Genomic DNA, 13,487 nt, shown 5'->3' on the forward strand with positions numbered 1-13,487 from the left:
TTGTGGTTCCCTGTCCTCTGCTGGAGGCTTTCACAGTTTGTCCGTGTCGAAAAAAAAAATTAAAAAACAAAGGAAAATCAAAAATAAAACCAAAAAAATGAAAGGTGAAATAAAAATAAATAGAGAGGAGGGAGGAGTCCTGCCTCCTCCAGACCCGCTCCCTCCTTCCGCTTCAGTTCAGTCACTCGTCGTCGTCCTCCTCCTCCTCCTCGCCGTCCGACAGCGAGGCGCAGGGCCGGATCTGCCTGTAGCCGTCCAGCCACTTCTCCACCATCTGAGTGACGAGCGGGTGGTTGCGGCGGCGGGAGCTTTTCTGCAGCGCCACCAGAATGCCGCCTTCTGTCACGCAGCAGTCCAACCACTCTCGAAGGAGCTTCTCCTGTTGCTCTTCGTTCCCCATCTGAAAGAAAGCAGCAGAGTCTCAATGCGCGCAACTGTGCTTCGCAGAAGTGCACATTTAAGATGTGAAATATGTAACGCTACGAAACATATGGACAGCGAGTTTAAATCCACACAATGGAGTCGCTTAGATGAAAGCATTTTCCCACAATGGAACAAACGCACCAAGAGGTAAAACTAGTCGAACTCCTTACTTCTTGTGCCGACAGGAAGTGGATGTGAAGCAGCTTCCTCTCGCTGTCGACCAGGGGCAGGAACGTGACCGTCTCGTCATCGTCTGTGTTGAGGTTGGCGCCTGCGCCGCGATTGTCAAAGCCGTCGTTCTCCATGGCGACCAGTGCTGAGAAATGGCCTCGCGTGTAACCCAGAGCGATGGGGCTCTTCCAGCAGAAACTCTGCTCCCACAAAAGGGGCAAGTACACACCTGGGACGGACGGGGAGGGGCAAACACAAAGGGTGCTATATTTACATCAGCCTTTGTAAAAATATGAACTGCTAAAATCAATGACAATTAAGAGGTTTCAACATTTGACGTACAATTTGAATGCAATTAATTGAAAGGAGAAATAAAGCAGTTATAAAAAAAAACAAACTATACCAACAACTTCTATAATGTGTAGTTGAATCCTGGAGCAGAACAAATTTCTACCTTGGTTCTGAGCTGAAACATTGTTTACACGCGCTCCGTTTTACATCAGAAGCTAACACACACACACACACACACACACACACACACACACAAAGTAAACATAAATAAACGATGAAGTTCTTATTGTGTTTTTGCGTCACATTCAGCTGTGAGTTGTGTTTGGTATTTTGTAATGACGACAGTTAAGATTAATATCATTTTTTAAAAATCCTAAAAATGGGGTGCTGTGGTGGTGCAGGGGTTAAGCACAGCCCACGTACAGAGGCCTTAGTGGAGGTCACAGGTTCAAGTCCCGCCTGATGACCTTTGCCACATGTCCTCCTCCTCTCTCGTTACCTACTTTACTGTCTAACCGCTATCAAAAAGAATAATAAATTCAGTTGAAGGGATAAATGATAAGTACACCCCTAAGAGCTTCCACAGCTCAGATTTTAACAAAGAAAATTAAGGACAGAAAGCACTAAATGTGCTAAGAAGATTGGATAACTTTTTGCCAATTAATCTGGAAATGGCTGTAATAGCATCTCTACACTGTATAAATTCCACCATAGTGCAGCAACAAGGATGAACAACAACTAAGAAACACTTAAGTCTCAACACATTCAGCCTGACTGACACAGGGCTCCATGTTGCCCTTCACAGACATCAGTCCACATGTCAAACGTGAACGATCCCAAGAGTAACTGAACCAGCTCGGGTTGTTAATGATTGTTGCCATGGGGAACATGGCAACAATCATCTAAAAATACAAACAAAATATATGAACACAACATGAAGAAGTTCAAGCAGTATGAATATGTTTTCCGTTCGAACGCAGTCAGTTTTATCCATGACTGTATTTAACTGCACTTTTCTCCTAGTGTATGATGTGCAGAAAACAACAGCGTTATCCTACGTTACTGTCATTCTATGGCCTGTTTATCTGCATCACGCTGTGATATTTTGATGTGATAATCGAGCGCCCAAGCAGAATTATAGTTCTGATGGTCTTTTGTACAGATGACAAATGGATTATGGGATGTTTCTAATCACTTGGGTTGTTTCAGCCCATCCAGACTTGGTCCTAAGGTTTCTGTCTGGAAACTTGAGGATTTATAAGATGCGGTACGCAACTCATAAATCACAACTAAATAGGCTTGGCAAGATTTTGCAACACTCTGGCGTTCTGAAAACAGAGATGCAAGTATCCCAGAGTTGATTAGATTTGCTGGAATAAGCCTCTATAGTTGGAAAACCATCTCTGCTTTTGTAACTCCTAAACGTCTGATAATGAATCTGAGTTTTGCTCAGCAACTCTCCAAATAAGTAGAATGTTTTTGATCAACGCTCTTTTAAGGCATCCACATAAGAGCCGAGTCGCTCTGTGCTTTACTCTGGCTCCTGGCAACTGTAAATCACTGGTCCATCAGGGAGGCTTTTTTACCACAAGTACTTGGCTCCCATTGAGGATTTTCATCAAGTCCAGCACAGCAACAGAAAGAGCAAATTGAATCCAGACTGTCTTAGAGTTGGTTGTGGAAGTAGACTTCATGTTCACATGTGGCTCTGATTTCTTATCCTGATCGTTTCCACGTGGGAAATTGACTTGCCTTGTTGTATTTTTGCTCCTCCTACACCGACACTTTTTCTAGTTTTGAACCAAACAGACCAAAAACAAAAAACAAACAACAAATGAATGGCACTGGAGTAGGCTGAGTTTTGTCAAGCATCTGAGCTATGCGGACACATGTAGGCTGCGGATGTTTCAAAATAAAAGTCTACTTCCTCCACAATCACGGGAAAGGCTCGTCGTAAAAAAAAAAAAAAAAAAAAACAAACAAACAAAAAAAATAAAAAACATCAATTTTAGAGGAAAACATCGGCTCAGACAGAACTGATTGCTCACCTTGGAAACGAGTGTAGCCCAATGTTTCGCCTCGGAAGCTTTTGTAATACTTCACTCCGTACACGATGATTGGCCTACGAAGTATGTGTGCAAGAACAAAAATGTGGGTCTGCTCCAAGCTGGATCCTGGCTGTGGAACAAAAGTAAAAGACACGGTAAACTTTTAAGAAAAAAAACTAGGAGGAAAGTAAGGAAAAACATAAAAAAGGAAACCCTTTTTTTATGCTGCCAATTGTATAAAAAAAACAAAAAAACAACAACAAACAAACAAAGCAAACGATTACTAAGCTTTCACACCCAGATATAAAGCATCCCACCCAAATGCCTCGTTGGTGAGGTCATTCAGCAGAGTGCTGATGACAGACAGAAGGCACTTTCCCAGGACGTTACGGAGAATGTTTACGGTGGCGAAAAGCAAGAAACCTTCTTGCATAATTGATGCATCATCAGCGGACCGTGCCTTAAACACAACAACCTCCTGTCCTCCACCTTAAGACGTCGGCGTTTGCTTTCGTGCGTGTCTACCTGGCTGGCGAGCGACAGGATGAAGGCCCAGTCCTCCTGCCACTGCTCCTCTCGGAGGGAGAAGTGCAAGCCGAAACTCTGGGAATACCACGACTCCCACTCCTTCCAGCGGCTGTAAAACCTGCAAGACGCACAAACGGCTTACACTGCTGCATTGTTTCAAACGTGTGCACCGACAGATGGGGATGTGGTCGTCGTCGTTAGTCTTGCTCGGAGTTTTAGGAAAGCTGCAGCTCCTTCCAAGCAGACGTGACTCAAACGAGGCTCATCTTTATTTACGTCTGACTGCTCTCCCACAAACAAAGGCTGCTGTCTTTTTATTGTGGGCATGAGTTCTGAGCGGAGTTTGACAGTGCGCGAGAAAACGTGGTTTCCATTTTTCTTCTACTTACTCGCGCTCCATTATGAGGCTCGCATTACTGCAAATATCTGAAGCCTTCACTGCACGCAGAATGCTGCATGGCGAAAATATTTTCGGTTAAACTTTTGAAATAAGAAATCATTTCTTTTCACTTCGTATAGGAATTTAAAAAAGGCAAAAAAAAAATAAAAGATCGCAGGAACGAAACTAGAAAAATAGAAACATCCCGAGTTAAAAAGATTAAATCATGAGTAATATGAAAAACATTTTGGGTACATTTGTAACGGAAACTCAACTACCGTCTCATTTCTAGCACTTTATGCTGTTCATCTAAAATGTTAGTTTTTCCCCAACAATCACATGTTTTACATTTTACAAATCAAATAGGCAGTAAAGAATAGAGAGGGGCTGTGTTGACTGCTGTGGTTTCCTGTCTGAACCTTTTCTGTCAGTTTTGTCTGCACATCAGTAAGTTGGACTGCCTGAAATATTTTACTAGCCCAACAATCACTGAGTCATATAAAAAACATAGAGTCGCATCATCACCGGGATGAGAGTTTAGCAGACTTCGAGCTTTATGACGGTCAGGTTTTGACCGGATCGATCTTTACGCGTTATCAAATTTGGGAGTCCGTGACGACAAACGCCCGTGACGATCGACTCGGTTAGAAATTAGGGACTAAATGTCAAGACCGGGACAACGTGCCTCCAACTTTAAACAAGCAGGTCTATTTTTATTCGCTGGGAAACGTATGTAGTTAAAATTTGTGTCTTGGAACAATCGTAGTGTTGGACATGACCGTAGGAGTGTATCGATCTTTAATTTTAAGTGACCTGCATTGTGAGATCAATCTCATTTATATTTAGACACAAAGCTTCTGTGTTTGGGGTTTTTTTTTTTTTTTTGCACTACGAGAAAAACCAGAACACATGAAATTTTATTGGTGGTTTAAGTTGTTTTGTCAGTTTGTCCTCGGTTGACCTCAAACCTTGTGATGTTGTGAAGGCAAAATATTGCTGTGCACTTTATTTTTGGTAAGAGGCTCAAAACATTCTTGTAGTCTAACCTGCTGTGCAAGATTTTTTTTAAAAAGCAAAGACTAAAGAAACTGACTTTTTTTTTTACTTTAGTTAATCCAGTATTTTGGACAGAAATGTTCTGAACTTTTTCATTTATATTTTGGAGCGGTACCTCATGTGCAGCTAGAACAAGTTTTTGATTGTTTCACAGATATTTTTCAGTGTTTTTCAGTGAAATAAGGTTAGAACATTAACACACGACATCAGTAGTGAAAAAAAAAAATAAAAAAATAACTCAATCGCTCAAATTCGGAATCAGATTGGTAATCAGCCAAAAATATTTCAATCTCTGCACACTTCGCTCTAAATCCTTCAGTCCTCTGGTTAAAACACAACTCTAACAGTCAGAGCTTCATTCAGCCTCCTGAAAAGAGTCGAATCAGTCACGCTGGTCAAAGGCGGTTTTAAGAGGAGGCTACGCATCACTGCCGTTTGTGCTACTGCTGCTGAGGCTGCAGGTCTCACCAATGTGAGCAGTCGTGCAAGCTGTCGTGAAGAGTCTTGCGGAGCACAGAGTCCTTGTCGTAGATGCCCCACGTGGCCTGCAGCACCGAGTCGAGGAGGCAGTCCCCCGCCGTGCGGTTCCAGAGTGCATAGAGCCGGCTGTCCAGTCTCGTTCCGAGCTCCAGAGACCAGTTGATGATGGGAGACTCTTCTTCGAGTTCTGACCAAGAAGGAGACGGCATCGGTTATTAGTGCCACTCTCAGCATCTTTACTACAAAACCGAACCCACGTGAAAGATGCGTGTTCACGTGAAAAAGTAAACAGGTTTAAAGCAAAGTCAACCTGGCTAACTCTTTAGTTTACTTTTACTGTTTACTTTCAATCCTCCAGCAAACACACTTTTTTTTTTTGGGTGGCGGGGGGCTGAAAAAAATTACTACAAGACCTAACATTTCCCATAGTGAAGTGATTTAACAAGCCCCACACAACCGTTTGCATTTAAGTAAATAGTGAAAGCTTCTTTTTTTTTTTTTTTTTCAGCGTGCTACTATGTCTCCAGGCTGAACTCTTTAACATTCACCCAAACGAGGATCAGAGAAAACCCTGAAACTCAATTGGGCTCATTAGCGCAGAGTGAAACCAGTACACATGATGGGAGGCAGAGCAACAAGCTGGCCACTAAGAAACAGAGTTGGCGGGAGGGAAAATCCATGTAATGCAACACTGCCGGCGTGGGGGCAGCCTCTTTGTTACTGTGCGCGGGTTGTGAAAGGAGTCCGTGCGTTCGCCTAGCAACCGGACCGTTGTCAGATAGGTGACACTTCAGCGAAAAAAGGCGCAGAGCTGACGGAGTAAATTATTCACCTTTCTGGACGTCTCGGTCCAGCACCTCGTCGAAGAGCTTCTCCTGAACCGCAGGAGGCAAGTCCTCAATATCTGGAAGGGAAAACAGAGATAATACAATAAAATACATTTAGCTGAGTCGAACAATATTTTACTTGTGGACTTTTTCCTTCGTTTAATTGCACAGTTTAATTCAACTGGAACTTCAAATGCAACATTTTCTGTACTCCACCCAGGATCAACGCTGTACGTTAACATTATTGGTAACATAATACATGTCCAGTAATATTTGCACTGTAACCTTTACAGAGTTGCAGACAAAGCAGTTCCCTGTAATAAAATTCACTAGAATTGCTTGTTTGATGACAAAAGAACTGTCAAAAATAAATAATAATTTTTAAAAAATTACAAACGGACAAAAATGACCGACATTTGTCTCGACGTCAAGTGTGCCCAAATGTCTGATCAGCTCACGGTGAAATCCCGGCTTATTTCACCTAAAGCCAACTTATAGTACAGCGGCCAGAGAGCTAGGAGCTGCTCTGAACACAGAAGCTTGTTCTCTAGCTGATATTAATGAATGCACAGCTTGTTTGGAAGAGAACAGAGCAGAATAGGTTTCTCTGATGACTGGAAGCCAATGTCGGCACTTTCACGCCTGAACACATGGTTAAAAACAAACAAAAAAACAAAACAATTTTAGTTTTGAACGAACAATAGCAGCCACACGGTAATCCTAAACGCAGTTTTCTTATGGGTTCAAAAATAAACAGCTGGCGGGGTGGTATCGTCTTTGTGGAAGAACAATGCTGAAACCGTGAGGCGGAGGTAGCCTCCATGTGCTGGCTGTTAGATGAAGACAACCGGAGCATTATGCCCCCGTCAGCATGGGAACAACACGCCATTTCATACCCGGCAAGTAAACAAAACACGCATTCTGATACACGCTTAGAAGGCCAGAGAGAAAAAGGCCAGACAATGTGCTGCTGCTGCAGCTGCAGAGTTCCCCCCCGAGCATTCGCAGAACCCCGTCAGCTTCAGTAATCACATTCAGGAATGTTTCTGCTCCGCCGGTTCGTTCGAGCTCGTTTTCTAGCCGACGGGCTGCTGACCTGCAGGCAGGGTAAAGGTGACCAGGTCAGTGAGGAAGTAGCAGGTGAAGTCGCCCTTGCGCTGGTGAAGAGAGGCCGCCACCTCGCGGCGGATCTGCTCCGTCAGTTCGGGACACACCATGGCCGGGATACACTTGGCCGCCTGCTGGGACACCTGACAAGAAGAGGGAAGCTTTATTCAGGGATATGCGAGACCTGAACGTTTCACACTATAGTTGGTGGTCACGTTTCTTTATCCGAGTTTTGACAAATGAATGATTTGATTTACTGAGATCTGAGATGAAAAGTTACAAGCTTCTGCTGGAGGGACGAAAGCACATGTGACTTTGCAAAGGCCGACGTGTAAAATCAGATCATAATAATAAACACCAGGGGTGTGTTGGTATGAGATTCTTACAGCATGATACATTGTAGTATCTCAAAAGGAAAAAAAAAAGACTAAAAATGATAAAGTTCCTTTAATTTCAAATAGAAAAGCAACAATTAGTCCTTCCGCTTCTAAAATAAAACAATTACTATTAAACTACAATGTTATCCTTCTATTTTAATTATTGTTTACTGATAAAAAGGAAATAACAAAAGTTAAAAATTGTTTGTCTGCTACCCAACACTCAAACTGGATTCTTCTCCTGTTCCTTTAAGACGTTTCACATCTTCTTCCAAAAGCTTTTTCAGTTCTGAACGTGGGCAACAAATAAGGTTTACAAGTTTTCCCCAGAACAATTACAATAAGCGGGTTGTTAAAGCCACTAAAGGGGCTGTTAAATCCATATGTCACTCTGTCTGGGTCTTTTTCACTCAACCTTCCAAATATCCCGACCAAAGGATGTCAACATGTGAGTTGTTTGGAAACAGAGTTAACTTAATAAGCATGATGGGTGTCATTCCTACCTTGTGTAACTACCTTGTTGATTCACTTTAACACCATAACCGTCTGTGTTTTTTTGCACCCAGAAGTATTTACATGTGAATTTTTCTCTTCTTTTTTTTTTGTCTCAAGTTCTTTTAAAATGAGGCAAAATGTCGCAGATGTTTTTCAGCCATCTGACTCACAAGGCACAGCAGAAGAAGGGCGGCACCGCGCCACTCCATGCTCCACACAGTCAGGGAAAACTTCACTTCTTCTGGCATCTTATTAAAAAGAGTTTAAACTATTGGTATGAATGATAAAAACCTGGATATGCCTTTATACTGATAACCAGCCACTGTTTGGTTATGATAAAAAGACGATGAAAGGTAATTGTAAGGACTAAACTAATTTAAATACTAACAATAAAAAGCAAAAAGAGACATAGGAATACGTTTTTTAGGGGCAAAAGTATGAAATGTGTTGATCCAAAAACACACCGCCAAATAGTTTCATTTGTTCTGCTTTTGAAGTTTGGGACCAAAAGCTTTTGAATGTTCACAACAACAGCTCAGCAGACGCTGTCATTTGAGCTAACTTAGCTTGAACCTGTCAGAGCTGTGCCGCTGCTAGGGCGGGAAAAAGAGCAGACCCGTCTGTGGTGTGCATATAGGCTGCCGTCAGCTTTGAAGCATTTTAGGAAAGTGATCCGGTGGTTACTCACTGCCCCTCCCCCGGAGAAGTGTGTATACAGATAATCTGGAATCACTGACAGCAGGCAAACTGCAGCTCAACCGCAGCGCATGTCTACGGCCGGCGGGGAAATGCTCACGCAAGATGTTGATGCACAGACTGAAAAGCAGTACTGTGTCTTAAAAAAATCCATTGTAAAACACCAACAACATAAAAGTATAGTGGTAATTGTGGAATGATCATCATAATGAATAATACAAGTGGGCCTTATTGCTTTTATAGAGAGTGATTGTTTGCAGTTGTAAACAACACTGGATGCAAGTACCGCAATAATCAAAGCATAATTCAAGAGAAGTGGTTTAATCAGAGCTCCTCTGACTCTTATGGAGTCAGTTTTTTGTCTTCTAATATATATTAACACATAAAAAAACTGTCTTCCTGTGTAATAAAATCTATGTGATCGCCAAGTTATTTGTAAATAAAACAATTGTGTATTTCACTAATTTATTTATTATGTTTTACTGGGTATTTAAGATGTAAATGTAAAATTACCTCTACAAGCATATGTAGGAAAGATCTATATCAAGCCTTAAAGCTATAGTATGCAACTTTTATGAATAATATGTTTTTTTTTTGTTTTGTTTTTTTAACATATTTTAGGATATGTCATTATCCTAACAATGTAATGAAAATAATAATATGAGAATCTGTGGAGAGAAAAAAAGCAAGCTCCTCCCTGTGGTCCTATTACCATCTGCAGAAATACACCCGATAGCAAACAACCAATCAGGGCAAAGAGGAGTGTCTTAGCATTGTCAATCACCCTCCTGTACACGCTGACCACACCTTTCCCCTTGACCTAAAATGGCTGCTTGGTTACAGTCAAACGCAACTCAAAAACCAGCACACGGCAGCTAAAAAGTAAAACCGCCTCGCTTCTCGACTGACCTCTGTGAGCAGGACTGCCAGCATGTCCTGCCTCTGGAAGCGGATGGCCAGGTGAACCAGCGTGAAGCCGTCGTCGAAAGCCGAGGGTCTGTTTAAGAGCCGCACTTCGTTTGACGTCAGCTGCCTCGCTATGTCCCCTCCGGACGTCTTGTAAGCTTCCACCGCTGCCAGGTCACCTTCCACGACGCCTTTTAAGACAAATGAGCGGAGGAAAGGAGACAGCTTTTCAACAGATAATAAAGTGCGATTCAAGACAAATCTACTACAAAAGCAAAATGTAACAGTGAGTTCCCACAAAAGAGCATTTAAAAGGCAAGTTTAGATTTGTTTTGTTTTTTTATGTAGGTTTTATGAAGCTTTTAACAGTTACTTGGAAACGGAATAAAGCAATTTTATTACCAATACTAAAGGAGGGGACAGCATGTACTCCAGCAAAATGCATAAAAACATAAGATGAGACTGTGTTTCATCTATGTGGCGGTTGCTGACTGTTTCAAAGTCTAGAGGAAGCGCGACAGTTCAAGGGGGTAAGCTGTAATGTTAGTTGTTTAGCTCTTTTAGATCTTAGCAGGAAGGTTGAGACGTGCTAGATCAGACAGATGCAGGTGGTTTCTATTGTGCAATTCAAGCAGACACGGAAAATAGCCATTGTTTTTAGAAAAAAAGGACATCCTGAAAACATACTTAGCATTCAACTTTCCCTTGCAAAATTGTAAACAAATAATCTCTAAATAGTCCCATGGAACACGATGTTTACAAAAGGTTGCGTCATGAAATCACACGCCTGATGGCTAAGTGACAATTATTCTGTTATTTAAGGGTCTAACGTAAAAAAAAAGAAAAAAAAAGAAAGATTGCAAAAAGGTGGACAGCGTCTAAGAGTGCCTATAAAGGTCATAAACATCAGTCATTACTATCAATCCAATATGACCTTCACCGCTACTGTTAAATCAAAAATTGGACCATCATGGGCCAATTATTCATCCCTGTGCTCTTGACGTACACAAAACATATTTTATTATGGCTAATTTCACAATGAAGCATTCATATTATTTTTGTCGTTCTTGTTTTCTTGCTTTATTGATCAGAAACCTCTGCGAGTTCATAAAGATATACTGCTTTATGGCATCTGCTTTTACAAGGCTGGTGTTCCTCTTTGATAAAAAAAAAAAAACCCTGACCCTGTTCCAGTTCATCAGCTCATAATATCACCACTCAGGTTTAAATACAGTTATATTTAATACATCAGAATATGTGTTCCGCTGAGGCTCGTTTAGTATCTTATAAAAAAAAAAAAAGCAACAACTTTTATACAGATATTAAAAATACTTTACATTAAGCTCACATTAGTTTGATGTAATATATCCCAATCTTAAATAGCGTTTTCAAGTGGAAAATTTTACAATAAACACAAATAAAGGCTTGGTATGATTAGTATGTTTGCAATTAATCCACATGATGTGTTTCACTGAATAAATACAGCTACTGAGATGAATTAACTTTACAATTATATTCTAATTTATGGAATATGACTAAAAGTGAGAAGTGACAAAAAAACTTTAACTGCAACTGCTGGTCTCCTTACTTATATTATTAGGCATTATTTATTGCAATCTAGGCAGTACTTTGTGATATTGGTACCATATACTGCGATCCTGCGACGTAAATTTGCCGTTTATGATTCTGCCAAAATATGCAAAAATGGCACTGACCAGATTAACATTAATAAAGTGTTGGACTGCCTGTTCTTAAACGGAAAAGGGTTAGGGAATCAAGAGCAATGTTCAATCCCACGTCCCCACAAAGACAAATATTTGCAGCCAACAGTCCAAATTTCAGTTTTCTCAGCTTGAAGATATAAAAAGTGTTTATTTAAAGTTTGAAGTTCACATAAAAAAAAAAAAAAAGTGAACACATGCTCGTGTAAACAATCAAACGCAGCTCTGCCCACAAGGTTACATGATGGGAATATTTTCAGTGAAACTTTGAACTCATCAACAGCAGCACCAGGCTCTAATAATACAGGCTGACATGCAGTGAAATGTGTGATAAGTCTCAACAAGAACCATGTTTCTTTTTTTTTTTTCATCATTTAACCAGAACAAAACCGTTTTGTCCGCGTATATTATGATTGTTATTATGACAAAACCTAATCAAACAGGAAAGAGGAAACTGGTTTCAACGCCTCGCAGCTATACAAACAGGGTCTTCCCATTTCCAGCTCATACAGTAAATGCCCGTGCAGCAGCCTCTCGTACATTTTGACAGCATCAAACACTGCTGAGCTTTTGTTCTCACGTCAAAGGACCACACACAAAGCTCAGCTGCGTGAGCTGTGTGCGAGTGGGAGCTGGAGAGACACAAAGTGGGAGTGCCATGTGGAGCTGGCTGGCGCAGAGAGAGAGAGAGAGAGACACACGAGAGGAGAGAAACTGTACAACAGCAGAATGGGATCGCCACCACTTCCTACAAAATACTCCATTAGTGTGGGTGTGCCTTTAGCCCTACAGCCACAACTGTACTTTTAATGGTACGCCTAACATGCACACAAAGAGATGAACTCGTCAAGGCGGATTGATGAGAGAAAATGGACCAATCTAAGTGATTGTGGTGTTCCTCCTACACACGGATCATCCAGTTTTATTACGTTTGCGTAGCGATGGACACAACAGGAACGCAGACAAAAACTATTATATGGTACAAGTTAGCACTTTGAGGTCTGCTCAACCTGCTAAACCACCCACTTTAACAGGACGATGCACTTCCCCAGGCTCACACTTGGAAAGAGAAAAATACCTTGGTTGTCTTGGGTGCTCCACAAAGAAACATGTCAATGCGCTCATGTGCATTAGATTGTTTATTTCTAATAAAAATCATAGTTGGCAATAAAAAGGACGCCAAAACAAGCCGACTTACCCAGAACATGTCAGAGGCATTCCTTTTTTGTAGTAGAAATCATGAAGCTAATGCAACATTCCTTTGTAGAAAAAAAAAAAAAAAAGAAAAAGTCCTTAGAGAAACCTAAAGCAGATTTCCATTAGTTCCTGCATTTTTTCCCAGCATGGGGACATTTAATGCTTAACTTCGAAAAGCGCACTAGGTCTTAAGAGTTTTGCCAAACTTAAAAAAAACAAAAACAACATCTAATTTCAGTTGATAGACACCTATAACACATTTCGACTTGGCACATAAAAGCTAGTTTATGAAGCATAAAAAAAGAAGAAAACAGCACTGATAGGTCTGAAAGCATAGAGAATAGAACTGCAGCAGACAGAATGTCACTCTCTGGCTATATCGCATTACATTTCCCTCAAATTGTAGGTAAAAAAAAACAAACATTGTTTGCAATATTGATACTGTCCCCACTGATGTCTCGATGACAAAGAATTCATCTTATATTGTGCACCCTTCGTCTGATCTTGCTACAGGCTGTACGATCAACACACCAACATATTAAAAAGTAAAAAGAAGCTGCATGACGAACAGACGTGGATTTTGACCCATCAATGTTTTTAGAAGGTTTATCGGACGATTTGGACTGTCAAGCTCCGAGCTCATGCAAGATCAATGTAGGAATTTATTTTGATTACTGGCTATTCTGAAAGGTTTTCTTCTTCTCTTTCACCAGTGAAAAGTGCTGGAAGATGCTGTGAAAGCATTATTACCCCCCCCCCCCCCCCCCCCCCCCCCCCTCCTCTTT

General features: G+C 41.2%; 1 protein-coding gene across 1 annotated transcript in view; it reads right to left on the reverse strand.

The window, feature by feature from the left end:
* LOC106962387 (ubiquitin thioesterase ZRANB1-like) overlaps positions 1-13,487 on the reverse strand; it is a 26,143-nt gene continuing 12,656 nt past the window's right edge. The window contains exons 3-10 of the mRNA XM_015056790.1: positions 9,788-9,975; positions 7,300-7,453; positions 6,209-6,280; positions 5,365-5,563; positions 3,459-3,579; positions 2,934-3,063; positions 594-823; positions 1-400 (exon numbers count right to left, since the gene is read on the reverse strand). Of these exons, the coding sequence (XP_014912276.1) occupies positions 182-400; positions 594-823; positions 2,934-3,063; positions 3,459-3,579; positions 5,365-5,563; positions 6,209-6,280; positions 7,300-7,453; positions 9,788-9,975 (1,313 nt within the window). The 3' untranslated portion in view covers positions 1-181. The remainder of the gene's footprint in view (positions 401-593; positions 824-2,933; positions 3,064-3,458; positions 3,580-5,364; positions 5,564-6,208; positions 6,281-7,299; positions 7,454-9,787; positions 9,976-13,487) is intronic.

This window comes from Poecilia latipinna, unplaced genomic scaffold (genome assembly GCF_001443285.1).
Source record: "Poecilia latipinna isolate Pla-1442-1.1 unplaced genomic scaffold, P_latipinna-1.0 Scaffold1407, whole genome shotgun sequence".
Lineage (NCBI taxonomy): Eukaryota > Metazoa > Chordata > Actinopteri > Cyprinodontiformes > Poeciliidae > Poecilia > Poecilia latipinna.